The sequence below is a fragment of the Leptosomus discolor genome, chromosome 10 (assembly GCF_034619465.1).
Source record: "Leptosomus discolor isolate bLepDis1 chromosome 10, bLepDis1.hap2, whole genome shotgun sequence".
Lineage (NCBI taxonomy): Eukaryota > Metazoa > Chordata > Aves > Leptosomiformes > Leptosomidae > Leptosomus > Leptosomus discolor.
In genome coordinates this window covers 10,486,985-10,514,944 of record NC_141400.1, presented here as the reverse complement: position 1 = coordinate 10,514,944, position 27,960 = coordinate 10,486,985, and the positions used below count along the sequence as shown (strand labels likewise).

The 27,960-nt window shown below is 41.5% G+C and overlaps 1 protein-coding gene across 2 annotated transcripts; it reads right to left on the bottom strand.

The window, feature by feature from the left end:
• Positions 1-5: 5 nt before the first annotated feature.
• On the bottom strand, positions 6-26,861 carry CREBRF (CREB3 regulatory factor). 2 transcript variants are annotated; one of them, XM_086470865.1, is made up of 10 exons: positions 26,825-26,861; positions 17,551-17,732; positions 16,450-16,575; positions 14,497-15,580; positions 13,873-13,974; positions 10,020-10,214; positions 7,209-7,398; positions 6,702-6,775; positions 6,197-6,319; positions 6-5,976 (listed from the first exon to the last, which is right to left on the bottom strand). In XM_086470865.1, the coding sequence occupies exons 2-10, from the start codon at positions 17,557-17,559 to the stop codon at positions 5,861-5,863; spliced, it is 2,019 nt and encodes a 672-aa protein (XP_086326991.1). In that variant the 5' UTR covers positions 17,560-17,732; positions 26,825-26,861; the 3' UTR covers positions 6-5,860. The 2 variants fall into 2 exon arrangements, with proteins under 2 accessions (XP_086326991.1, XP_086326992.1); XM_086470866.1 differs by lacking the exon at positions 13,873-13,974.
• Between the last annotated feature and the right edge of the window lie 1,099 nt (positions 26,862-27,960).

Sequence of the window (27,960 nt, the reverse complement as noted above, 5' to 3'; positions counted from 1 at the left end):
CGATATTTCCTCCACAATTTTTATTTTAAATTACAAAGGATGTTGCATACATTGATGAATTTGTATCTGAATAGAAGTGCTAGGGATCAAGGGTGACAGAGTAAACAAAGTCAATAGTTTAATTGTGCCTCTTTTCAAAAAAATAAAAACTGCACAACTATTAACCAACATTAAACATTGCAACTCTTAACAGATCATGCTTTTAACAAGGTAAATTTATTTTCTAACAGAGACAAGACTTTCAGTAAGTTTTTCTGAGCTCCAGTTGGAAGTTGATTATAGAATATCAAGGACAGCATTACAATCATCACCCCAAGCATAGGCAGAACAGGAGGCCATGTTTTGCTAAAATGCTTTTTTTTTTTTTTTGCCTGTCAACCACCTACATCTGCACGTGCCATCAGCCTTAAGAGTTCACCCAACCACAAATACTGCAGTAAGTTTTACTTGGACATAATATTCTGGGAGGATAGATGATCCAAATCAGAATGTATGAATATCCATCATTATAAGAAAGATTAATAAAATGAAGTGCTACTACTAGGTTCAGTTTCTTAATCAGAAAATTTTGATAGGGCAAAGTGTGCTTTTGCCATACCAAATCCAATCCAGAAATTTTTCTTACATAGCTAGTTAACTCACCCAAATTTGACTTGCACAGATTCCCAACTACAAAATATTCTTAACTCAAGAAAAACTCCGAACATGGTTGTTATCTAAAAAAAGTTTGGGTTTCTTTTTTTTTTTTTTTTTTTTTAAATGGAAAACACACCCAAGAGTGTCGCTTAAAATAGCTCTGGCTCCACTTTTAGCTCCACAGCTCATTAGAAAGACAATAAATGCATAGTCAGTATTTGCTCTTGTGGAAGTTCATGAATGTCTAAGAGGCTGAGGATTGTAATTCAGTGCGCACACACACCTTCTTATCATGCTAGAAGCACTGGGGGAAAAACATGGCATACTGCGAAATGTAAATCGTAGAAAGATAGAGACATTTTTGTATACTGCAAAGAAGATATAACCTACAAGTGTCATTTTTCATTAATGACATTTAAGAATCCCAATTTATATTGGGAGATATTAAAGAGTGGTGTTTTCTCAACATACTAATGCCCTTAATACAGTTACAAGAAGAATCAGTCACTGAAGCAGTAACTGCTTGAAATGTACTTCACACGATCCCTGGGGTAAACAAAATAAACCTCAGCTGTGTGCAAGGCTGTGTCAATAAGCCAAGACCACATCTAGCAGCACACTTAACTGGATGATTCCAACTGAAGCCTCCAACTTAAAATAAAATCATGATTAGATGCATTCTTGAAATTCAGGTCTCGGGGCCAAATACAGATCCTAACATTCACCGTACATAACTGGGTTGTGCCTCAACAGAATTTCAGGAAGACTAGCACGGATTGCATTTGCTATTTCTGCTGAAGGCATCTGGTATACAACCCTTTGAAATTCTCCTGATAAAGCCTTTTAGAGCTTTAAAAAAAATAGCTATGTTTAAATGATTAATGGAAAAGAAAAGCACATCCAGTCTTTGTATTTTGTAAGCTAATTGTTCCGTTAAAGAAGGCAAATTTCAGATAAATATTAGGGGGGGATCTTTTTAAAAAAATCAAAACTGACATCACTATTTCAGAAGTGTCTGGTTGCTTTTAGTTAGTTAGAAGACCCTTCATCCATTTTTTTGTTGTTGGTTGCTTGGTGTTTTTTTTTTTTTTTTAAAAAAAAAAACCACCAAAACTTTTTCCTGGCCCTCTTAGTATGGAAAAAAAGTCTATCTATAAAGAATTAGGAACTGAACACAGCTGAGCCTGACTCTTATCAGCTTTACAGCAATGCAACTTCATTAAATCACAATGTTTCAACTGGTATGATAAGAAAATCCAGCCCACCCACACGTAAACATAGCTTTAGTAGTAAGTCTCTCTCATCCAAAAAAAAGTACTCACCAAGTATCAGTAAATGTGTTCAATAAACCATAAAAGGAAGCGTTAGCAAAAGGGGTTTAGGGCTAAAACACACCCTTCAGGAGCACCCCCACGTTTTGCAAGGCCATTCAAAAACTGGTCTTCCATATAAATACAAAGGACTACTATTGAGAGAAACTGAAATCAGATCTATCCAGACTTTCTTCAGGACGCTTTTATCAGTTCTGATTCAATTTCAGAAGGGTTAGGTTTGAAGAGTTCAGAGGGAATGAAAACCATTTAGTTCTAGATGTACAAGTAAGGCACAATATAAAGCCACATCATCATCTGTCATGAAGGAAGAAGGAAAGGACGAGAATCATACATGGTACAGCAGAACAAGCAGTCCATCAATTCAAAGTGTGGCACCTAAGTTCAGACTGACAAGATGTCAACAAGAGCAGTTATGACAGCATGCTTTTAATGTGGAAACAAATTCTAGAGAATCCAGTGTATCAGAAAAAGGAAGAGCTTTTGTTTGTATTAAATCAAAAATGTATAATTGTTTTTGGATATAGGATTAAAAGTGAATATTCACAATGCCTACACTCAAAAACAAACAAAAAAAAATCCAGGACTTCATCAAGATCCACAAACCATGTATGAACACTGAAAATCTTTAGAAAATGGTCTTCTCTAAAGATCATCCAAAAATGCATGCTACAATTGCCAAAAAACAGAACATGTACATTTGTTGGTTTTTATACCCTTATAAGATTTTTTTTTTTGTGATAAGTATACACTAAATGTATATATTTTAATGACACTAGAGGAAGCAGATTGTTACTGGCATTAAAGTACAACCATTTCTAGACGGTTTAAATGCCACAGAGTCCCCTGGTTAAAATGTAAAGCTGCACAGCTTGCCTATGTCACCTTTATGATAAAGTTAAACCAGCAAAAGGTCTTATCTTTACTCTACATTTTACTGCCAGGTTTTATTTATATCAAGTATCGCTGCAGCATTCTGACCAGCCCAGAGTTAGCAGCAAGTGGCAGGAATCATATAAAACACAGTTTCTTTTTTTTTCTTTTTTTTTTTTAAACAAAGTGCTTTTCTAAGATATACATACATATAAATAGTTACAAAATAAAGTGTCAACATTAAAAAGCTCAACTATTTAAAAGCTTTAACTTAAAATAATACATAGAAAACACTGAAATGCAAGGGTATGGAATTCACTAAAGATTCAAAGTCTACTTTGAAATGCTAGACCAAAATCATATTCTGGTTTTCAGACACAAAAAGCTATAAAGTTATACCTGCCCAGTATCTCTGAGCAGCAAAAAAGGGGCTTTTTAATACCTTGTCAGTTTAATTTGTCACAGAAGTTTTTATCCAATTGCAAAACTGCTCTCAATGTTTAGAAATGCTGCCTTGTCTACACGCTTTGGGTATAGCATAAGGACCTCTCGGATCTGAGCAGTGCGTTAACACCATTCATCAGAAAGGAACGACAGTGTTCAAATTTTGGTACAGACACGGCCTTAACTTCACAAGAGACATTCTTTGTCGGGGTTTTATGGGCCGTGTGCATCGCCGGAGTAACTGCAATGCTGGCAGTAAGTACAACGGGAATACACCCGACCCACTGTGTAAAGCAGCAGCCAACTCTCACCTCACCCTAACACCACCACCTCCAACAAAACCACCTGAAACAAAACCACCCACATTCCACTCAGATTTTGCAAGTCTTAAGTGGATTTACAAAGTTTTGCCTAAATTGCCCTGGGTATTTGCTCGGTCTCTTGTAGGAAAGACCTTCTGTACAGCTCAGTAGTGGTATTTTGGCCTCCTCCCCCCTTTTGAGTCTACCAAAATATGCAGGTACAAAGTAAGCTGTGTGCACACTCACAAGTACGTGGCAGGACTGCCACCTTCATCGGCCACTCTTACTGCACTATTACTGATTCAGACCTTTTTTTATAGTACAAGCTTGGATATAAAAATAATCCACTTATAAACAAAAAGGAATCACAGTACAAACAAACTTAGACAAACTAGAAATGAAGTGGAGAAATTCCCCAAAGGGAGTGGGGAGAAAGCCTTCATGGACTTTTGCATTTTTTTTTTTCAGCAGCTACATTTGAAAATATTTGGTTTTTCTATTTTCAGTAAACAGTGTTTTGTCATCTTTAAATAGGGAGAGAAAGAACAAGGAGGAAAAAGGAGGGGGGTCCATGAAACCAGAGAATGATCTTGCCTTGAGATAAAGGACTTTCTCATCAAAGGCTAAAGCTTTTAATCTGTACGTTAACACTGACTACAAAGCCAACTCTTATTAGCAGAAGAGCAAATAAGAACTGTGTGTTAATATTCCTCAATCATAGAAACTATTGAATTAACAAGAATAAGTCACATATAAGTTTGAAGAAGCTAGTTTTGAAATACCTGTACAAAAATATAAAAGTCTATAAATTGTTTTGTTTTGTTTTGTTTGAAGCCTGTGTTGATCCTTGGAAACATCACATGCATAATAATACATCAACTGGAAAAGTGGCAACTAAGGAATTAGATATTTGTAGCTCTTTTTTCTCTTTACATATATACACATTACAATAAAAATAATTTTATTTTGGTTGTTTGGTGGAAGTATACTACAACAAGCTAAATATATTTTTTTTAAATTCTCAAAGTTGAAAACTATTTTACCAATAGCTTACTAAAATCCAAATATATTAAAATCTCCTACAGTAAGTGCAGAAAAAAAAAAGATTTAAAGACTCCGAGACGGCCACCAACTTATCTACCATGGAAGCGAACTACAAGAACAGCAAAATAATATTGTTATGTATGAATGCTCCTTCTGTAGATAATTGGACCCAAACAAAAAAATTCACAGTTCAGTAAGATCCCTAACCCTGACCTTTAATTTTTTTCTTTTTTTTCATTTGTTTTTACATTCAGTACAGTATCATATAAGCTGTGCAAAACTTTACTTAGACTGGCAGTTCGCCATATCAGTTGCATTTGTCTTTGGTACAAAAATAAACAATCGCATTAATGTGCAAGTATTTGTTTTCTTCCGGCCAAAGTACCGAAATTGAGTTTTCTAGAGCCATCTTTTATACAATACATAGACTCTGTGGCATATATCTACATTTTCAACATATTCCTATATACATTCAAAAATTTTAAAAGCTGGAACAAATACATTAAAACCTATAATCTTACCATCTATACATCTCGGTTTTTCCCCTCAGGGTTTTCTTCATACAAAACTTTACCAGCTTATACTGATAGCTCTCCCCCCAAAATACAAGGCACAAAGAATATACTTTTTTTCTCTTGCTTGCACAGACATTTAAATACTATATTAAGCTCAGAAAATTAAAGTCTTATATGGCACACTAGCTCTAATGCCACGTGTGCTATGTACAAGTTAATGGTTGCAAAAAAGCTTACTAGTTTTTAAGAACAAAAGAAAATCCATTTTTCTTTTTTTAAAAAAAAGAAAAGAACAAAGAACTCCCTAAATTGACAGCTTTACCAAAAAAATGCTTCCTCTTATTTTACTTGGAGCATAAACCTGTCACAATGTCTGGCATACACTAAAAATTTTTACTAGCAAAAACATGGTTTTGCTTCTAAAACAAAAGTGATATATTCTGGTCCTAGATAACATAATTTTAAAAAGAATCCTCATCTCTGTATTTAAGCTTAAAGCAGCTTTGAAACTATCCGGTTTATGGTCCAAAAATGCTGTTAAGCATTTTGTATCATGCTTTGATTTGTTTTACTACATTGTTATTTAAAAACAATGGAACCTAATTGTAAGTGTTTACATAATGCTAAACTGACATGCAGACCAGAATGCAATTTACAATAAAGTACTTGACAACACAGGTAGAATCTGACCGATGAGAACAGCTGAAGCCATGTCTTAAACTTTTGACATTGGTATTCGTAGCCCTACAAGGCCACCGGTGGGGTCTCCTTCTGCAGTCTTCTCCAAAACTTGATTCACGAATTCTGATGTCTGGCCAGCTACAGGTAGTCCTGAGAAGGGAGGGTAACAAAACGTGCTGTAAGGTGCTATTCATTGCACGTACTTGTACATTGCTATAAGTAATACAAAGCCAATGAACACTTTGGTTAGTAGCCAACCAAAAGGCACAGACAACCGAAGTGAGGAACCACTTCTTATCTATTCCAGAAATGGTTTGCAATCTATCACGTCTCTTCACGTGCATGCAAATACATTAAGTTTACTGCTTACCAAGAGTGTCTTTAATAAGTACGTTCAGCTTCTGTTCCATGTTGACTCCTCTATCATCTTTAGGCACCTGTACCCTGTTAACTATTTCTTGTTTAATGGAGTTGATCACAAACAGTAAATTATCTGCAAAGAAAAAACCTGGATTAGATTTACAGCACGTTCCCCCGGAGCAAGAGAGATCCACAGTTGTCCACACACTGTTATCTGTAAGTGTCAAAGGTGTCACATCACACTTACTGTAAAATTAAGATGTAATAGTTTATATCTGTAAACACATCGGCAAAAATATTTACATTACATGCATACATTTACATAATTCACATCTGTAAAGTAGTTCAACACTGCCGGTAACCCAATCTACACACACTTTATGGAGTGGACTGTGTTTATACCAACAAAACTGTTTACTCTACAAACTGCCAGGTATGACCCAGGTTACATGATGGCACAAAACACAGACCTGTCTGAACAAAAGAAAAATTAAGATGTGAAGAGTTGTATTTACCATATTCCGTGTTGAGACCCCAGAGTTTTACTTTATTGGCTTCATACTGGGCTTTCTTTTTTAGTCTACAAGCCCTATAGCAAGAAGAGGGGAAGAATTAGAACACTAACAAAAATTCCAGAATCCCAAGAGCATCTGTTTGTTTGCCACACGAACTTATTAGCCAATAGTCCCAGAGCTCTGATGTCCAAAATCATCTATCTACTCCCTCACCTTCACTGAAAGTACGCTGCTACCTGTACTTGCTTATGCTTCACACTTGTAGATTTTATCACTGCATGAGTCACTTGCCCTGCAGCTAAGTGGAAATACATCTTTATCGACCGAACAGGCAAACTACATCTCCAAAGTACTAGTTGCCCTGCTTTCTAATAAACTGGTAATTAGCCCATTGCAGGAACTGCCATGATGAAGCAAGATCTCTTGAGACAAAAATTAGGTAGATCTTAACTGTACAGTTGTAGTAATCCAAATGTACTCATCCACATAGCATTATCTAATATATACCTGGAAGCCAGCTTGTTCTTTTCTTTTCTTGACCTCGGTCTAGCAGTTAAGGGAAGTTCACTGACTGGGGTCAGGTCACTGATCACCTTATTCAGCTTCCTCAGCTCATTACCAATCTGCAGAAGTTTCCTGGGGTTGGGAGTCAGGTCTTCTACATCAGTCCTCCGCGACTTCTTTGCTGCATATTTTCCTGTTTTAAATATGCAGAAAATTGGTTTGGGAAGTGACACGATAGATACACAAACCAGCGAAAAAACATTCTTAAATATGTATTTTTTTGGGTGCAGTTTAAGTTCCTTTGTTCATTATAAGAGAATGGGCTGGAATCATGTGATCCCTATGGCCTTTCACAATAGAAAGAGCATTTCCAGACAAACTGCTTTGTACAATTCATATTATATCCAGATCAGATAAGAGCAAATACTGCTGGGCAGGCTACTGGATGTGATAGACAGAATACACACAACTGTGCTGAAAAGTGTATGTCCCAAGCTCAAACACAAATGTTTTGTCCCAGTTGTAACCTGCTAACTCACGTATTCAGACAATATATCCTCTTGCACACTCAAGTTGATTAAATTCCTAAATAATCATAGAATCACAGAATCACAGAATAGTTTGGGTTGGAAGGGATGCTGAAGACCATCTAGTTCCAACCCCCCTGCCATGGGCAGGGGCACCTTCCACCAGACCAGGTTGCTCCCAGCCCCATCCAGCCTGGCCTTGAGCACTGCCAGGGAGGGGGCAGCCACAGCTGCTCTGGGCAGCCTGTGCCAGTGCCTCACCACCCTCACAGTGAAGAACTTCTTCCCAATATCTAATCTAAATCTCCCCTCTTTCAGTTTGAAATTGTTACCCCTCATCCTATCACTACCCTCCCTGATCAAGAGTCCCTCCCCACCTCTCCTGCAGCCCCCTTTCAGCACTGGAAGGCCGCTGCAAGGTCTCCCCGGAGCCTTCTCTTCTCCAGGCTGAACAACCCCAACTCTCTCAGCCCGTCCTCACAGTGAAGGTGCTCCCTCCTCTGGACCGGCTCGAGCAGGTCCATGTCTTTCTTGTGCTGGGGGCCCCGGAGCTGGATGTAGCCCTGCAGGGGGTGTCTCACCAGAGCAGAGCAGAGGGACAGAATCCCCTCTCTCAACCTGCTGGCCACGCTGCTTTTGATGCAGCCCAGGATGCAATTGCCTTTCTGGGCTGTGAGTGCACATTGCTGGGTCATGTGCAGTATTTCACCCACCAGCACCCCCAAGTCCTTTTCTGCAGGGACTTACAATCTTATTGCTAAAGTTCTGTATTAAGGAGGAATGTCAAGGCCTGGTACTGAAATGAACTTCAGTGATAGGGAGCTTAAATGATCCACATAAAGGCTAGTTAACCTCTCTCATATGTATTTGAAGCTATTTAATCATAGAATCATAGACTCATAGGCCTGGTTTTCCTAAGGAAATACACATATTCAAGACAAAATCTTTATTCCTTAAGATTCTCTGCCACTACTATGTATATTTTTCTAGATTTCTATTAAAAATGCTGGTTATTACAAACACTTGCATGAAAATGTTAATAAAACTAACAAAACCTGCTCCAGAAATATTTATTAGGGAGCTGATAATTTAGTGTGATCTGAGGTAGTAGATGACCTTGGTACATGTCTGTATGTGAAAACAAAAAATCCTGCATGTGTTATATTCTGTAGGTTCTGCATGTTAAGTACTGTTTGATCCCACAAATCCCTTGCATATGCACCTGATTTAAAGGTCACTAGCTCCTCCAAGTGTCTGGTGGCACTGAGTCCTCAAGGCATGTTTGGTTATTTGTTGGTTAGTAACAAGTATAGATATAAGCCTTCATAAGAAGAAACAGTGATAGGGACTATAGGTACTAGGATTTCACTACAAGATACATAAGCATATAAAAGCTAAGGAAATTAAAAAAAAAAAGTTTTCTCCCCTGAATAAATCTACAAGTAACAACAACAACAAAATGTTTTAGTTTAACAGAAGGTAAACTGCAACGGTAAAGATAGTAATTTTCAACTGTAAGGGACCGTTAACATTACATCAGGGAAGCTGGTTTTTTTTTTCTCCTTCAAAGCCACAATCAAATGGAGCAGCCTACCAAAGAGGTTCTGTGAGAAAAAACAAACATTACTCTTAAGAGTGGTGATGTTAATCGTGTGTGCGGTACAGCAAATTGCTCATCAAAAAGTCACAGGAATAAAACACAGTTATTAGACTAATTGGTCAAGTTTCTAAGAGGGTGTTTTAAAGAAACACTTTATTCACAGAAGAGTAACTGCTTCACTGTGCTGCATTCACATAGGTACAAAAAACAAGAGGGAGGAGCAAAAAGAAACAGTTAACGCCTTATTGCTTATCCTTTAGTTCATACTGCAGTTAACCCAAACTTTGCATCTCGGATCACTTCCAGCTTACTTCTAACACAAGCAAGACTGAAACTACAGCTACGAGGAGCAAACATCAGTCAAGTGACCCATCCAATATGTTTGCAGTATCACACTGAGAAAATTTCAAACTCTTGGGGTTTCCACTGAAAGCCCTTGGAAGTTACAATTCTCAATTCATCCACCTTCCTCAGAAGAAACCACGCTGAAAATTACTACTGTATGTTCCCTGTGCTTTCCTTGGACACTGCGCAGACCTCTGCTAATTAAGCAACAGACTTACAGTGTTTTAATGATTTATTTTCATGGCCAAAACACAACTTCTCAGCACTTGCAAGTATGGGAGTTTGGCTACTGAAGGTGTCAGAATGAAAGACACTCCCTGGTACCTAGGACTCTATTCTTACCATGATGGAGACCATTCTTCTGATACATGTTACTTGGTAACGTATCTCGATTCCACTCAGATGGCCTCAGCATTCTTTCTTGTTGTGATGGTGTTAGTTGCTCGCTGTACTCCCAGAAGTATCTTCGCTTGCCTCTTTTCCGAGAAGATATTGCAGTCATTTCTTTTAAATCCTCCACAGAATCATTTTCATACCCTAAAAGGATGCATTGCATTGTTTACACAATGTTACAAAATTGTTTCTAGCCCTTTAACTGTGGACTCAGCATTCAAGTTAAGAGCAAAACCACAGACAAGGCCTGTTTTACATTATCTAATAGACTTGGTTTTCAGTGTCAACTACTACTGAGTACTTGCCTTAAATCCAGGGACAGACATTGAGCCAGTGATGGTGCTTCATTAGTTGAAAAGAGAGAAGTTATTTATGCATTGAAAGCCCCTTTATGTTCTCTGACCCCTCAAGCTCTACTGCTCTTCTCCCCCACAATCCCACCACTGCAGAGTACAGACAACAGCAGCTGGAATGTTCTTCCACCCTTATAATTTTCTCCATGAATTTGCAGGAACAAAATCCTAACTCACTTCCACATTTTAATTAATCTCTAAGCAAAAAGCATGGAAAGAGAAGCAGATAATAAAGATGGATTAGCAGAAAACTAATAAAGAAAGCAAAATTGCTCCATCATAGAATATTCTAAGTTGGAAGGGATCCATTAGGATCACCGAGTCCAACTCCTGCTCTTCCTTGAGTCTTAATACCTTTGGGAAATAAATCAAACCATCCATCTCTATCAGACTAGAGGAAGGGGACTCTCTTATCAGGACAGTGACCTAAAGTCCAGAAGAAATGACCATCTAAATTGAAGGGATCTGGACACAAGCTGTTCAATCTCTTCCTCACCTCTTTAGTGGGATAAAGAGAATGACCCACAGTAAAGCTACACAGTATTTTAGAGGTATATTATGATGCACTTGATACGATGAACTGTTCATGAAGTACATGGAAACTCCAATGCCATTATCCACATTGCATAAATATTTATACCATAACTATGTAAACACAAACCAGAGTTTTTAAAATCCTGCGTATGCTTTAGAAAATAAAGACAACCTACACTAAGGTTGAAAAAACCCAAACCTCTGCATCGCCTTTTGTACTAAAATGCTACATAGCAGTTTACTTAAAAAAGAATGCATTTCAAAATATCACCTACACTGATGAAGCTTAAAGAAAAGCCAACCACTGAACGGACTGTAAGCTTAACAAGCCTTGACCCCATATGCTTGAGCTCTGCTTCATCCTTTAACAGCAGCACAAAGAACACTTTCTTCTTTTTAAAACAGTCCATTCAATTAGTCTGTTTGCACTTGAAAAACCATTTGAAAGAGGAAAAACAAACTTTCTTGTTTTGGTCCGACTCTCACCTCAGAATACAAAGTATGAATAAAAGGTGCACAGAAGGATGAAATCAGTTCTAAAGTCCTGTTTCTAATCATTTGATCAATTCATTTACTTTGATTCTCTAGTTTTTTTTAAAAGACAGTATTTTAAAGGCAAACCAAACAATGAAACATGCTTGATAAAACATTTTTTTGGTATAGCGAAAATGATTATGACAATTTACATTCGTTTCAAATACCATAAATATTTTTATTTGTACTTACATTTTACCCAAATGCTGTTTGATCTAAGTATCAAAATACTCTCCAAAAACTCACTTACCTTCCCCTTGAAAAAACATGTCAAGCTGTGTAACTCTTTATATAGATATGTATAAATTCAGCCCATCTTCATGATAACACAGAATTAAGCCAACCAATGAAAACAAATCTCTAAGAGCTGACGCATACAAATGTACAATAAGGTTAAAATCAAGACTTCCTGTTTGCTTTTTTGAACTATAATTAAGTTAGCAGCTTGAATTATATTGACTTAATGCATCCTGCCTCGCAGCTCTAACACTGCCCTGCGATCACTTTAAAGCTACATAGAATAATCTAGTGCACAGGGTCCTAACCCAGTCCGTAACATAGAGGAGTGCAACAATCTGTTGAGCTTTTCTGCAGTGTTCATCTTCCTTGAATTCTCCTCTTAGCAAACACCATATAGCAGTCTCATTTTCTTTGGCGGACTTCTAAGAAATCCGAAATGGTTCTTATACCTACTTTTCAAGCCCTTTGTGAGTCCCTCCTAAAAATCTTTGTTGACATTCCTGACCGAGGTTTTAGGTTTAAACTCACCACGGTTAAATTCAGTAAAACAGAACAGGATAGACATGACTTCTGCATCCCACCAGATTAAAAGCAAAAATAGCCCCACCAAAACAGAACCAGGAAAGCCCTTCTCTTTATCATTTAATGATGCTGATGTCTGTCAAACCGTTTCTGAGTCTTTCCCCCAGCTGATGGTCCAGGTGCTCAGAATAGATGCAATGCAACTTCCTTAAATAATACCTGTGTCTCTACAAGCACTTTTCTCTTTCAGCTATTTCTTCTCCTGTGCTACTGAAAACTGAATCACTTGTTGCATCTCCTATTTCTAGAATCTCTTGACTACTTGATGGGAGAAGCAGTCATTTACAAATATTTCTATTAAATGAGCTAGGTAAAACGTACTAGTAATGGCAAAAAAAAAGTTTAAGTGCTAGAAAAGGCCTGGGCTGGTAATTCCCATTTACCTTTACAGGTGAACAAAATTGCTAAATCTGTATCATGGTGATAATAAAAACGTTGCCCAAACTTGGCCAACAGCCAGTCACATTTTTAAGTTATGTCTTTAAGTTCCTGATGTTCACTACATCTAAGTATTTCCTCAGACAACACTAACACTTTAAGAAAGTGTTTCACACACTCCAAAAACATACATGAAGTAGAATAAATAAAAGCAAACTGTGTATAAAATACATCAGAGGGTCAGCAATAACATAATAAGTTTTTGTCCTTGCAGTAAATTACATCTTTAAATTTATCAACTGAAGGTTAAATCTTCCTGTGCCATGCCTTTTTTTAGAAACTTTATCCATAGTATCTACCTTTACTCCAATGATAAAAAAGCAACACAAAGTACAAGAATGACATAATTAAAGTAACTGGAGACATTATCTTCTAATATAATCAAAACCTATGGTAAAACTTTTAGTATCACCATTCTCGAGGTGAATGGCTTAATTCACTTAGAAGTTCTAGCCAGTTTGTATAAGCCAAGCTCCTCATTACTGTACTGCACGACGTACTCGTATTTAGAAGGCAAGAGCGACTGCTTGTCAGTAAAATCTGAACAAACGGCAAATAGTCAATGTAATTCCACCAACTGAAATCCCAGCATTTTAATACATCATCTCTTTTTCAAGGTTACCAGGCTTTCTGTGTAACATGCCTCCGTGGGCTGCAAAGCGCTGTGTAGTACAGCAATCATTACAGAGCTGGAACAGCTACTCAAAGACCCAGAAAGTAGAGGGAGTTCAATTCAGAAGAAGGGAGGAAGAGGTTTTAAAATGCTAATAAAAACATATTATGTACATGTAAAAGTAACATAAAGGCCATAATACTTAACAAGTTTAATGCCAACTCAGGAAATCTACTTAGAAAATAATTTAATCTGAGAGCTCATTATGACAAATACTGACAAGCTCTAGGCAAGCTGCTGTTTTTAAAAAGGCAAGATTTCAGCTGCTTTCCCCCCCCCCCCCCAAGTTACATTTTGCCAAATGCCTGAATACCTTAATTCTTATACTCTACTACAAAGCATTTACAAAATGCGAATAATACTTTCTACAATGAAACTAACAGTTGGTAACAGTCCTGTCCCTTTCCCTTTGGATTTTATTTTTTACACAACGTTACCGCTTTGTTACCTTCTAGGTGAAGGTTAGTTCTTATTTCTGTTGTTAAGGCTCCATTTCTACATGCAGAAGAGAGGAATTCAGTATCCTTTGAAGACCCACTAAGTGTTACTGCTGAAAACCACCAAGAAATGGTTCTATTAGTTTCAGTGTTAGACATTCTTTGGATTCTTTGGAAAACTGTACCTACAGTAGGACCTAAGTAATTACGAAACTATTTCACTCAGGCTATGATTTCATACCAGCTAGCAAGAGATACAACTCTGGACAGATTGAAAGCAGCAACCTAATGAAGCACTAGAAAGCTCTGCACAACCCATCATCACAAAAAAAGAAGACGACAATTGCAGGTAGTTGCTCTACAACCTTAGGCTACAAGCTGTTTCCTGATTCTCTGTTACTATTTTTGTTGCATGACCACAGTTCATGCAGTTTTTCTCAAAACAGGGCAATAGACACCTTGCATAGTTTCCATTAATCACATTTTGCAAAGCACTTAGAAAACCTGGGACAAAAGTTTATCATTTAAGATCAGAGTTGTTCATCTGTAACTATAAAGCATTCAAAAGCATTCTTTCCCACTTGGCAGACAAATTCGTTAACTTCCATGTTAACAAAGCCCAACATTGCTGGTACCTGGTTCTGAGAAAGTATCGCTGATGTCATCGTCTTTATCATCCTCATAATCTTCTTCCTCATCATCGTTTTCAGACAGCTCGTGCTCACTGCCGAATCCTTCATCATGGTCCTCATCTTCAATATCGTCCTCATCATCCTCATCTTCCTCAGGGTCTCCTTTGGCTGACTGTTCACCCAAACTGTCTGTTACAAAAAGAGAATAGTTGTGCTCTTCTTTCTTCTGTGAAGAATCCGACACAGACGTGCTGGCAGAAAGACTGCTCTCCCCCACAATAAGCCCTGGGGTTTCCTGGGGTGGACTGAGGAGCAGTTCTTGAGTCTCTTTAAAAGGCAGAACAGGAGGCGTACTGTGACTAAGTGGGGACTCTATTCCTTTTCTTTCTTGTCTTTTTGCTACAGCACCACAATAGCAGGTGTTTTCCTTTGCTGCATCAGCATGTGTCTGGCTCAACACTGGTCTGCTCTGTGGTAAAGGACTGATCTTTACTTTTGCCTTTTTAACATAGTCTTTACATTCAACATGAATGTTCACCTTTTCATTGTTGTACACATTGGTCTTCACCATGATTTGTGTACTGGAAGCAGGCTGAGTCGCAGGTTTGCTTGCCTTCTGAACACAGTCCGACAAAGGTGCCTCAGCCTGAACGTTCTTGGAGGAACAGACTGGGGCTGCTGCTCTGGTTGCAATTTTTTTGCCAGGTAACAAAGAATTTAAAGGGTTTTGTTTTACACTAAAGAGCAAATCAGGGTAATAGAGTGAATCAGAAACAGGTTGGGAGTCCTCACTATTAAGCTGAGCCAGTGTCGGTGTTTTGCTTATCACCTCTTCATCTTGGTACGGGCTTGAAAAGTCGTCAAGGCCCAAGTAATCCACCTCTTTTGTTCCCCAGATGTCACAGCTGGTTAATTTAGTGTACTTAGTTAAGTCTTCACAGTAGGTGTCCCACTGCTCCCACTTTGAGGTGAGAGCAGCTTCTTTGTCCAGGATGTCCGTAAAAGACTCCAAGTTCTCAAGGTCTTTGCAGTCCTCCATTGAAAGTAAGTTGTCTCTGGAACTTTGCTGATAGTCCATTTCTCTGTCCTGTGCATAATAGGACAAGTTAAAAATTAATGCCAAAAAAGTATCAATCATCTCTATCCTCTACTTAATCTAGTATGGTGAGCTTAGTTCCAGTGACGTGTAAGACAGTGATAACATATGAAGATACCTCAGCTTCCAACTAAAAGCTTCTTTTGAGGGTCAGAATGAAGTACAGCTTCTGTGCTTCAGCAGCAGATCCTTCAGAGGAGATTGCTAAAGATACAAGTCAAATGCCACTGGATTCTTTTTCTGCTATGGCAAGTTCATCTGGTCATCAGGAACTAGACTAATACCAATATTCACGTATTTAAAATACAAAAGACATCAGAGGCAAGCTGTTCTAGTTTCTATTAACCTAGGTCAATCTTTGTTGTGTGCTTAACAGAATATGCTCAAGCCTACCAGTCCCTGGAAAACCTCATTCTAATACGATCAATTAACGACTGTGAGCTACTTTTCTCCTTTGATGCAGGAAAAAAAAAAAAAAAAAGAAAAAAAAAGAATGCTAATATAAGCAGCTCATGAGTCAACTTTTATTTTGCTTCCCCTGCATTCACAGCTTGGGTGAAGTAGCATACAGCTGCTCTTACAGAAAAGATTGTAAGGAAGAGTCTCAAGCACCATTACATGTCAACACAGCTCTATTTGAGACTTGTGTATCAAGCCTCTCCTCATAGCCAGCTTCAACAAGCGTCTCTTGAGGAAGCATCACATTTCCTGGACAAGCAGTTAGGCTCTTCCCTAATCAGTAGCTAGCAGTAATGAATAATCTTCTAGCATTCTTGAACAAATACCCCTTTATTACTACATGAACTCGGGGTATTAGTCAAGGAGAGGAAGTTATGTACACACACAGAAAGATGACCTACCAGTTCATACATGAAGTCTGGATCTGAACTGCTTGCCAAGAGATCCGTGCTCATCAGAGTCTGCTCTGAAAACACATGGCTCCGAAAGGCATCCCCAAAAGGAGGGTCCATTCCACTCACACTGGGCTACAACAAAAATGATACTGACATTTGAAGCACGCTATACAACAGCATATTCTTTTCTTCAACAAAACATAAAGAGTATTGCCATTTCATCCAAGTCTCTGAACTTCTGGTACACTTGCATCTGGAAGGCTTTTACCTACACAGATATGCATGTCATTTCTCAGAGCGAGAGAATGCTTTAAGAGCACCTAACAACATGCAGCTCTTCAATCAAAGGACACATTTGTATTCATCATATAGCTGCAAGAGCATTGCTCATTCATTCTTTTTTGTTGGTTTGCAATTCTCATGTGTTTGCCAAGTTTAGGGATATGTTAGCATTTGTAGAAGAGGAGAGTGAGTACTGGCAAGATCTGTGAGTATCAACAGGCACTACACGCTTGCAGGGCCTTCACCCTAACACAAACCATTCTGTATGAAAGCAGTGTTGACTGTTTTTAGAACCATTAGAAATCAAACTTCCACCTGAGGTTGTAACAAAAGCAAAATTGATTACAACTACACCAAGAGCGTTATATCTCTTGAGAACAAAGTGGAACTTTGCAAAAAAACATCACACAGGATGACTGGGCATGCAGGGAATGGGCAGCAAGGCTTTCTGCTACATTTAATTCCAGACCTCTATTTCTCTTCTAGACACACTCGCCCTGAGGGTTGGGAAGGGAGAAACAGTGTACTGCTGAAAGTCATTCAGTGTGCTGATATGTGAATCACTGCAGTAACAAAAGCCTGCTCTCCAGTCGTCCACCCTCATCAAGACAATTTTGCTGAAATCTTGCTGTGTGAACAAGTAACAGTACCAAGAGCAGCAACATAGTTTCCACCACAGACACTACTGGGACACTAAAAAATATACACCATTTAATCTCTTACAAATTCTCCCTACTAATGTCAGTCAAATTTGCTCTTAAACTTTTTTTTTAAATAAGGAAGCAAAATTATTTACAGTAGCAAATAAAATCCTAACAGACTTACCTGAGGCATTTCCAAGCCCAGATTCCCCAAATCCAATTCCAAACTTCTTGTTTTATTCACTTGTAGATTCCTTTCCAGCTTTACTTCTGTCTCAGCGAGTTTACACAATCCATGCAATGAAATTTTTCCTTAGGATAACTTCAGTTCACCCTGATGGAGCTCTTCTGTTTGCAGACTTCTGTCTAGAATAAACACAGCAAAAGCGCAAGGAGGTAAGTAATCCTCCACCAAAAAGGTAGAGCTTAAAAAACAGCTGAAGTGAAGACAAAAATTTCCCCTGAAAAGTGATTATTCCTCATGCTGGAACACCTAGCAATTTTCTTCCCCTGCCATCTTGCATCAAATGAAAAGCCACAGATGCTACAGAACAGAGTTCCTGCAAAAACCTTTTTGGCTGAGTTACATTTTGTTGCCTTTTTCCCTCGCTACTGAGACCACGAGCCCTATAGACATATGAAAAGAAAAGTCTGCTAATTGGAAATAATGAGTAGCCTACTGCTGGGTATACGAGACACAAACAACCCTTATGACTAATACAACAGAGCAAATGAATTCTAAAACATCTCAGGCAAATACCTCAAAAAACTGATTTCAGAATAGGCAGTAATACTGATTCAGCGGTATCTCCTCCTTTTCTTAATAGATTAATCCATCCAGCATCAGATAAGATTATATCACTCATATAGCAACATCTAGTGGCAGAGGGATTACAGCAAGCATGCTCACTGCCCAGCAGCAGAGGAAGTCTTGGAAGAGATAGACTACCCCAACAGAACACATTAAAAATTGTGCCAAATTCAGAGATGCCTAACAAAATATCTTCTCTATTAATTTCAAGTAAGGCACATGTTGAAATTGGTCCAATTTATCTATTAGTAATTTTACCAGTTTAGTAGTTTCTATAGACCCACTGCTACTTCATACGTACATCTAAAGACTTTTCCAAGCTTCATATCCTGCATTTTTTAATAACGTAAGGAAAAAACTGAACTGTAGAAAAGCAAACTCCTTAGCACAGACATCAGTAACTATATCAGTAACTAAAAGCATGACAAAAACCTCAGAAAATAAGTAACAGAAAGTAAAAAAGAAAAATGTAATCTCAAAAACAATAATTAAAAAAATCATCCGCGGCACCAAACCTTAGTATCTAATGCAACTGGCATAGTCTTCAAGGATGCTGCTTTCTTACTGTCTTGATTGCCTGCAAGATCCCCACCCTTACATAAAAAATCTCTTTAACAAAAAAGCAGCATTAGAGGAGCATAACAAAAAACTGAACCATCATACTTGTACCGTTTTTCAACATTATCAGTTAAAATATATTTATTTCTTTGAGCACAGTTCTTCACTCAGCATTGCCCCTAAGTCAGACTTCAGTGCAATCTGCTCAGGCTATGTTTATTCTCTCGTTTTGAAAAACAAATAGTAAAGGAAAAGTGTTCTCCTACAGCCTATCTACACTCAGAACCCTCCTCCTACCAGCACATCACAGCATCCCCGTGATTATTCCTACTTTCAGACAGTTATCTCCGCTATTTTGTTATATTCAACATATACACCATCAGACTGTGGTAAAGACAGACGTCATGCAAGAAAGTCTTTACTTATCAAGACATACTGCTTTTCAAATAGCAGCTAGAACATAAAGAACTACAATTACAAGTCTGGATACAAACAAGTTCTCAGTAAAACCTCGCTACCACCGCCAAAGCAAGCCGTTCCTCGTAGGGCTCTGTGTCAAATAAGAGCCAGTTCCTTCCTAGAAAATTTTCTTTCTGCTCTAAAACTTCTGGGGAACTCTTTTTACTTACCTTAAAGTGGCATTTAAAGTTAAGTTTGTGTCCCAGGGCAATGTGCCCCGAGAACTCCTGTTTCCCTTCACCGCAGCAGAACTAGTCCTTCTTACGCTGTTAGAAGTGGCATGAATGATGAAGTCACTTTTGAACCTGGCCTGATCTAGAAGAAAGGGTCTGTTCTTTAAAACACGTAAACCATGTTCTCATGCGCAAACAAAGAGACGAGAAGGATATTTAATACCAATCTATACTTAAGTAGTATCTTTCTTTCTTTCTTTCCATACAGAGTGGGAGAGATTGATGTCTTTTTCAACAGAACATCAGATTAACACTTTGACGTCAACACCAGAACACCACCATCTGCATTCGCATGGGAGACTGTCAGAGTTCTGCCACTGCATGATGTAAAGGGGAAGGAAAGGAGACTTTTGCTGCTTCTTTACCAGTTATTCTTTGTTATGGTTTTTGTTAGAACACGTACCACAAGCCGTTCCACTGTATTTCATACACAACTAGAAAAGGGGGGTGAAACTTAATCTGTACTGACACTATTCCAGTAACAACTGACCAACACTTCCAAGTGTCAGGACCAGGGAGCTTCTGGATCATTTACAAATCTTCAAAAAACAGACATTAAACGTTCAAAATACTTTTACCATTTCAAAGACTGGAGTGATGTTTTAGCTATAAACTTACAGCATCATTTAAGAATCACAGTGTATGTCCTCCTGGGTCAAAGCAGTATATCAGCTAATCTGATTGTTCCCGTAATTATCTTTATATTTCATTCCTGACATTTTATAATATTAATATTTAAATGTGACTTGATCCCATTAGGATCTATTCAAGTATTCTACAACATAAGATTTTTCTTGGTAACTCTATGGACGGGGGAAACATGGTGAGGCCATAAAAAGACAGACACTGCCTTGGGAGCAGCACAATCTAGGCACGCTTCACACTCCCAACAAAGCAGACCTACTTCCAACTGCTGGCTAAATTTCCCAGAATCTTCATGATCTTCATTAAAAGACTCCTGGTGTTCACCCTTAACTACCAGTATTTTTTCATGAAGTGGTAAATAAAGATGTATAGTAAAAGCCAATGACACCTATGGAAGCACAGATGTAAAATCTGACTCGTTGTGAAGGAAAGTAACTTTGTAGACTGCAGCTGAAGTCCCGTTTTTACAGAATTTATCATTACTGATACTCTCAGCCCAAGCCTGAGTTAGAACAGAATAGTACAGTTGTTACGTCATCTATAACGAATACAGATTTGAATGAACTGAAAGATCTGTGGCAGAGCTCAAGAACAGTAATGTAAGAATTACTGAAGATAAATATAGCAGGAATTTCTACTTCAGGACAATCTTCATTACTGCCTTACAACAGCCCTTTCCAAACGCAGAGATACAGAGGTGAAATCCTGTAGCCGCTTCACAGCAACTGCCCGCAGGTGGAATACAGAGCCCGAGCAGCAGGCAGGGTGCCACCACTGCTTCTGGCAGCAGCCTGCAGTTAAATCAGGTTAAGGTGATTAAGGAACCAGCCCCTGAGTTGGTTTTGTGTCTGCAGATTCTTGAGTCACATCAGTGCAGAGCTGCACCCCCGCTCCTGGGAGAGGGCTTGCTCTCATTCACTTGGGCATGAGGAAGGGCAAGACATCTCAGGAACCGCTACGTTCATCTAACTTTTAAGAATTTAGGGTATTGATGGAGGCATGCATATATACATTGGTTAAAATCTCCATTGGTTGTCAATATGCAACCAAAACCTCTTGTATAGTTAATAATTCATTAACCTAACAACAAATCCTAATAAAAATCCTCTGCATTTATATTTACTTTTTGAAAAGGCACATTTAGAATAGTTTAATAGTGGTCCCAAGACACCTGGGGAAGACTGAACTTCATTCAATCTAATGGCAGGCCTATTACATGACATTACTGATGCAGCAGTACATTTAAATTGGCAGATAGCAGGACCTAAACTCAAAACATGAAGCATTAAGGAGACACATGGCAGTGACCATGCACATGCCCCTTCCCTAGACTAGTAAAACACCCTTCTGCAACAAAACATTATTTCCCGAGAAGCCCCTACAAGAGAAAAACCTGAAGTGCCAGCTTTCAGCTTGACAACTCTGGAAGTCTTCCTCAGTCACCTGTATGAATCATTTGTACTGTAGCTATAACTAAAGTTGCTATTTCTGTCTCAATTCAGATGTGTATCTTGTACAATTTGAAAAGCACACAGAGCGCCGCTATACCATTTTGTTGACTGTACAGTGCTTATTATCACAGCAGCTAAACGCCTGTTATAAATACATTCCACGAACAGTCACACTTTTCATGATGGCAACTGTATCATACAGTCTAAGTTACATTTTTGATGCAGATCAGTATTAAACGTACAAACTCAGACCAAGACATTCAAAATGCTGAACTTTGCATTTCGGAGAACGCACAAAAACTATGCCACCTATTTTAAAAGAACCATTATGTACTATGCAGCGTTTGCTGTATCTGGACATTTTATGAAGTACTGCCGTTAGAGATGCAAGAAGTTCTCCTACGCTTCTCAAAACTTTCTTCCTTCCATAGTTTGCGCCAATTTGTTTCCCATTACAGAACACACTCTGCTCAGCGTGGTCTTCAAGCACAGAAGGTATTTTTCTTAGTTTTGTTTCAAGTGTAATGTTCTTCTTGTTTTGTTTTTTTCTTCTTTCTATAATTCTTCAATTATTAGTCAGACTTCAAAAAATTCTTTTACTTTTCTCCCACACTACAAAGACACCTAAGTTTTCTTTTGTGGTTTTCATTTATTCACAGCAGGTAAGCAAAGACAGTTTTGTAAAAGGTCTTCCTCTGCTTCCACCCACTCACCATAGCCTCATTCACCTGCTCATCTGAAGAAGCCAAGTCTACCTCCTCAGTGACGTACCTCTATTAAAATGCCAACAAAAGCATCTAAGACATTATGACCGTTGCTTTCTCTAACCTGGAGAGCAAACAACATCTGCTTAAACTAAGCCAGATCCTAAATTGGATGGAGAAGATGCGATTTGAAAGAACTAAAGATACAAAGATTGTTTCACATCTTTTAAGTCTCTTCCCTTCGGGAGATGGAAACTGCTATTTCACTGTCTCTGTTCCTTTTACTCTGCTGACTGCCCCTTCCCCCCAATATTATTTTTCTAATCCTACTTGCCCACAGCAGAGTTGAAGATGTGGAAGTGATACCACTAAACAGAAGCTCTGGTCTCCAATCACACAAGCAACATCTCAGGCAAAAGAGCTGACGAATTACCAAAGAGAATACAGCACTATTCCTTGTTTGAATTCATGCCCCTACACGTCAAAGCCAGCTACCCAACTCTGGAGGGGTATTCCACTTCAGCACAACTGTGTAAGCAAACAGGCAAATGTCAATAACTGATCATCACATAAGAGGCAGGAGGAAAAAAGTGACCTTTTTTTTTAAAAAAAAACCAGCAAGCAATGTATTGCATCTGTGTATTTTCTAACAACTATGCCTAGAATAATATATTCCTAGTAGAAGTGCTAGCTTTTCTGTACATTCTGGAACACAGACTGAGATTTTATTATTTTAGTGCCAAGAGTAGGATGTGTAGCATGTTAAACTTATTAGAACTATATAAACACACTTCAATTATTTTTTTTAAGTTATATTTAAAATATTAATTGCATAAACCTTTATTAAAATACCACTGTAGAGTTAGGAGAGTTGTTTGCACAAGAGAATTAGCAGCAAGATTAACATTCAATTTTTTTTTTTTTGAGCCAGAGATTTCCCCTGAAGCAAACTGCATCCAAAGCAGAGACAGAAAACAAAAGCAAAACTTAAACAACAAATTTAGCTTACAATCTTCAGCAATATTCCACATTCCTACATGATGGCTGGTGTTCTTGTTGTTTGGTGGAGTTTGTTTGTTTGGTTGGGGTTTTTTTGGGTGGGTTTTTTGTTTTTTTTTGGTTTTTTTTTTGTTTTTTTTCCCCTGACAGGGCAAAGTCTTTCAGGGCAAGAAAAAATTAATTCTACAGTTCCCAGAAAAAAACCCGCCTCTCATGATGAAGGGAATGGTACAATCTAGTCTACTCTTCATTCTGTACAATTATGTTTTGTTATACCTTTGTTTGAAATGAGTTGTCAGTACAGCATACTTCAAAGCCAGCAACAAATCAGAAAAATGCATCAGTCAAAACAGTCAAAAAAGTAAAAAAACCCCCACAACATAAGGGTTCAAAAAACAGAAGGAGGATTTTTAATATATATAATAATGAGGGAAATTATTATAGCGATGTCTAAACCTTAAAATCTATGATTTTCAGAAAACTTTTGGCTAGACTTTCAAGCCAGCACCAACTTTGAAGCGCTTCTTATGAAGTGCCAAATATCCTTATCAAACTTTTATTTTAAAACACCATTTAATTAGGCTTCACAAACCACACAGCATGGACATGCAAGTCATGTGAACCTAAATCAGTGAGCTCCCTTATCTATACGCTATCAGTCTATTAGTCGGACAGAAGTGTCTATTTATTCCCAATTAACTCCTGCTAACACCAAAGGTTCGTCAAGCCTTTGTCCTTCAAAAAGCTCTTTGCCACACTCAATATTTAAAGAAAACATGGCAAGGCTGTTCAATGGCAGAACAATTCTTTCTTTGCTCAGGTAAACTACTAGCTACGAAGCACTGTATGAGGTCTGTGAGTTATTATTCACACCTCTAAGAAGTACCATCACTGAGCATTGACATTTCTACAGGAAACCTTTCCTGCTAAAGCAATCACCCAATATATTTCTCATAGAAATTCTCATTTAAGTTGCCACCAATAAAAATTGACCAAGTTTCTAAGGCACCTGTGCCCACCCCTCTATAACTCTTACTACAAAAACATATGTGTAACAATAATAATTAACCCTCCCCACAAGGATACTTAAAAGCACTTGGTTAAGCCACCTTAGGACAAAGGCCTTTTTATCATCATTTCAAAAACATTTTAAAGCGTTTGGAAGACAATATCAGAATCTGATTCTGCTTTGCAGGTTATGCATTGCATGATTTCCACAAGTTACCCTCAAATGGCAACAACATAAAGATTACGCTCACTTTAAATGAGAAGTTAACATTTCAGCTGGCACAGCTGAATGATTGAAACCGTTCAGCCTGTTGCATAGAGAAGCCTGAAGAAGAGCCCGTGTTTCACACTGGAGCGTGACACAGTGAATTCTGGTCATTCAATTATCTTTGATATCTGATCAGTTATAGCAGACGATGCCCTGAGAAGCACCGTGGGCTGGCCTCGCCACGCTGCACGGTTGTGTTAAACCACTGCCAGCTCACAGGATGAGATTAGGGCATGCCAGCGATACCGCGGGCATCACTACACAAAATAAAGCCCAGGCTGTGGACCTTCAGGACGGAGGGGAAACAAAGGTCAGGCTTCGGTCCTTGGTGACACGAGGGGCTTTCGGCAACCTGCCCCCGCCTCAAAGCCTGCGTGAACCTAATCCAGACCCGGAGAGGTGGCGAAGACCCATGTGGGGAGATGCCGAAAGCCAGACACACACCCGGAGGCAGCTCCTGCGGCGGCCCGGGGAAGTTATCGATATTTCATAAGTCAAGTCTGTGGGAACGGGCTCACAGCAGGAGGCGGGAACGCGCCCCGTCCTCCCCTCCGAGGCGGGGAACGCGACCACCGCTGTACGGGCACCGCCTACCCACGCCCCCGGCCCCCCGGCCTGCGCCCCGGCTGCCGGCCGGTCTGGGCCGCGCCTGCGGACCCCGGTGGCCCGACCCCCAGGAGCCAGAGACGCCCTGAGGCAAAGCGCTCCGGAGGGACGGGGCCGCGGGCGCCCTCCTCAGCCAGCGGCGCCGCTCCAGCCCCCGTCCCTCCCGCGGGCAGCGGCAGGGAAGCTCTCGGCAGGTCAGCTCTCACCCGGACCCAGCGGCCCCGGCCCACACCGCGCCCCCGCCCCTGACCCACTAACACACCTCCCAGCCAACATGGCCGCCCCGCCAGGCAGCGCGGAGCGCAGCCTAGCCCGGCCGCCACCACCCCGCCCCGCCCTCCCAGCCCTCTCACTGGCTCGCTCCTCAGCCACGCGCGCTGCCATTCGTCGCCGCCCACGCCGCTCACCCGCCCAGCGGCCCTTTCAAGCTAGGGTGAAGCGACATGTAAACAAACCCCCTTCCGCCGCTCCGGAGGGGACCGGCCGCGGCCCCGGGCCCCCCAGGCCGCCCCGAGAGCAGCCGAGCCGCACCCGTCGGCCCGCGGGGCACTGGGATCCCGCGCTGGCCTTCCCGCGGCCCCGGCGTGGCGGGAAGAGCGCGGAGGGCTCCCCTGCCCCGCGGGAGGCAGCCCCCGCCCTGCGGCCCCCGCGGCCTCCCCCGGGCGCATCCCTCGCTGCCCGGGGGAAGCCCCTTCCCAAGCGAACGGGGCTGCCGCTCACCCTTCACCCCCCGAACCTCCGTGCCCCCTCGTCCCAGTCAGTTACATAAAATGCCGTGCCAGAGCGGGGAGAGTCCCTCTCGTCACCCTGCCCCGCCACTCGCACACCGGCCCGGGACCCGTCTCCGCTTCCTTCGGCCCCGCGGCCGGACTACAGCCGCCCCCCTGGACACCAGCACGCCCCAGGCAGAGAAACCCCACACACCCATGGATCAACCCCTGGCCGTCCCGAGCATTCAAACAGGTCGAAAGCGGAGGAGCCGACTACGAGCGTGACAAGCAACAGAGCGCAGGAACTACCGAGCCTTTCTGCACACGAGCCCCGGAGCGGCAGCCGCCTTCTCGGGCAGCCGAGCAGTCCCTCCAGCCGCACAACCAGCACGACCGGTCTCCCCCAGCAGAACGACGCTTTCGTCTCCCCGGCGCTCGCTGCGAGACTCGCTTTCCTTGTAAAGGCACCGGCCGCTCTTGACAACTCGCTGCTAAGCCCGCGTTCCGTCCCCTGCGCAGCCTGCCGCGTCCCTCCGCAGCCCCTCTCACCGCGCCCTCAAGCCACATCGGTGCTGCCCGCCCCCCTCTAGCCACCGGGCCCGAAACCTCAGCTCTGGGAGCCGGACACCCCCCCCCCCCCCCCCCGCACGCACAGCTGCTCGCCCGCAGCACCGGCAGCCACACCCCCCCGGCGGAGCGAGGGGAGCGGAGGGGGCGGCGGGCTCCCACCGCTCCGCTGGGCACCATCCCCGTCCTCTTCTCCCCGGCGCCCAGCAGCCGGGCAGACACACCCCTTCCCGCGCCCCGCAGCCCCCTGTCCGGCGCGCACAGGCGAACACCGCCTCCTCCCCGCCGGGAAGCCCTCCGCCCGCCACCGCCCCTCCAGCGCGCCGGCAGCCGCGGCCCCGCGGGCGGCCCCGGGGCGCCCCTCAGCCCCTCGCGCTGCCCTCCCGCCTTCCCGGGGCGCACCTCGCGGCCGCGGCCCCCCCCCGCAGCCCGCACTCACCGGGCGGCCGAGGCTCAGCAGGGGGCGCCGCCCCGCGCGCTCCGGCCCGGACCCTCCATGCGGCTTCGGGGTTTGTTTTGTTTATGTCCCTTCCTGACGGGTTCCCGGAAATCGCGTGACTCGCCCCCCTCACGTGGGGAGGGCGGGCGGGAAGGTTGGGGCGGGGGGGGGGAAGGCAGCGCCAGCCAATCGCCGGCCGCAGCCCTGCCGGCCAATGGGGCGCCGCCCCGGCGGGGCCTCCCCCGTCACGTGATGGCAAAGAGGGGTATTTAAGGGAGGGCGGCGGGCGCGGCACAAGGCAGCGCCCGGGGCTGCTCCTGCCCGCAGCGGCGGGGGGAGGCTCCGCCGCGGCCCCGGGCACGTACTTACGGCGTCCAGCCACTCCTCCGCCACCGGCAGCCTGCTGTTTTCGCTGCTGTCTACAGCTACGCCCAGCCCCTTTCAGAGGGAGGGGCACTGGCCTCCACCGGTTAAGACACAACTGGAGAAATTACTGAGACAAGACCAGACCCAGCCGTTATCTTACTCCATGTAAAGATTATTTTTTCCTACTGTTTAGCCTCCTGTTTGCATTTCACCCCTCTGGGGTAACAAAACTTCTTTCTGCTGTACCTAAAACCCATCATGCCTGACAACACAAAGAAGAAAACATAATTCGTAACATGATTCTGGAAAGAAGGGACCAGCCACCCACCTCTAACAACTAACTTAGAGACCTTTGCATGAGTAAAATTCTTCCATGATTTCCAGTAGAGGAAAAGTAAGCTTTCATAAACTCTTCAAAACAATTTCCTGTGAGGGGCACAGATACTTGAATTTCCTAAACAATATGAACAAAAGAGGTTAAAAGCATTTGAAATGACCCCAACCTAAACCCTTGTTCTACATGTTGCCAATGTTTATGACTTGAAGTCTTCAAGACTTGACTATGGAGTCAGTTTCTTTAATCTTTCTCACTTTTTACCTTCCCCCAAAATACAGGTACAGATATTGGACTGTTTCCTGCAGACCCAGGCTTTCTGCCCATTTCAAGCACCCATAAGCTTCCTTCACATACACTTTACCATTTAGTTTTCTGTTGCCACAAAACCAAGAGGAAACTGTTAAAGGCTTGATACCTGCATTGTTTGTTAAAC

Coding starts and splice junctions, on each gene's coding strand:
- CREBRF (XM_086470865.1), bottom strand. Junction 10,215..13,872: donor AACTAACCTTCACCTAGAAG/GTAACAAAGCGG, acceptor GCATCCTTTTAG/GGTATGAAAATGATTCTGTG. Junction 6,776..7,208: donor AAGAACAAGCTGGCTTCCAG/GTATATATTAGA, acceptor TTCTTGCTATAG/GGCTTGTAGACTAAAAAAGA.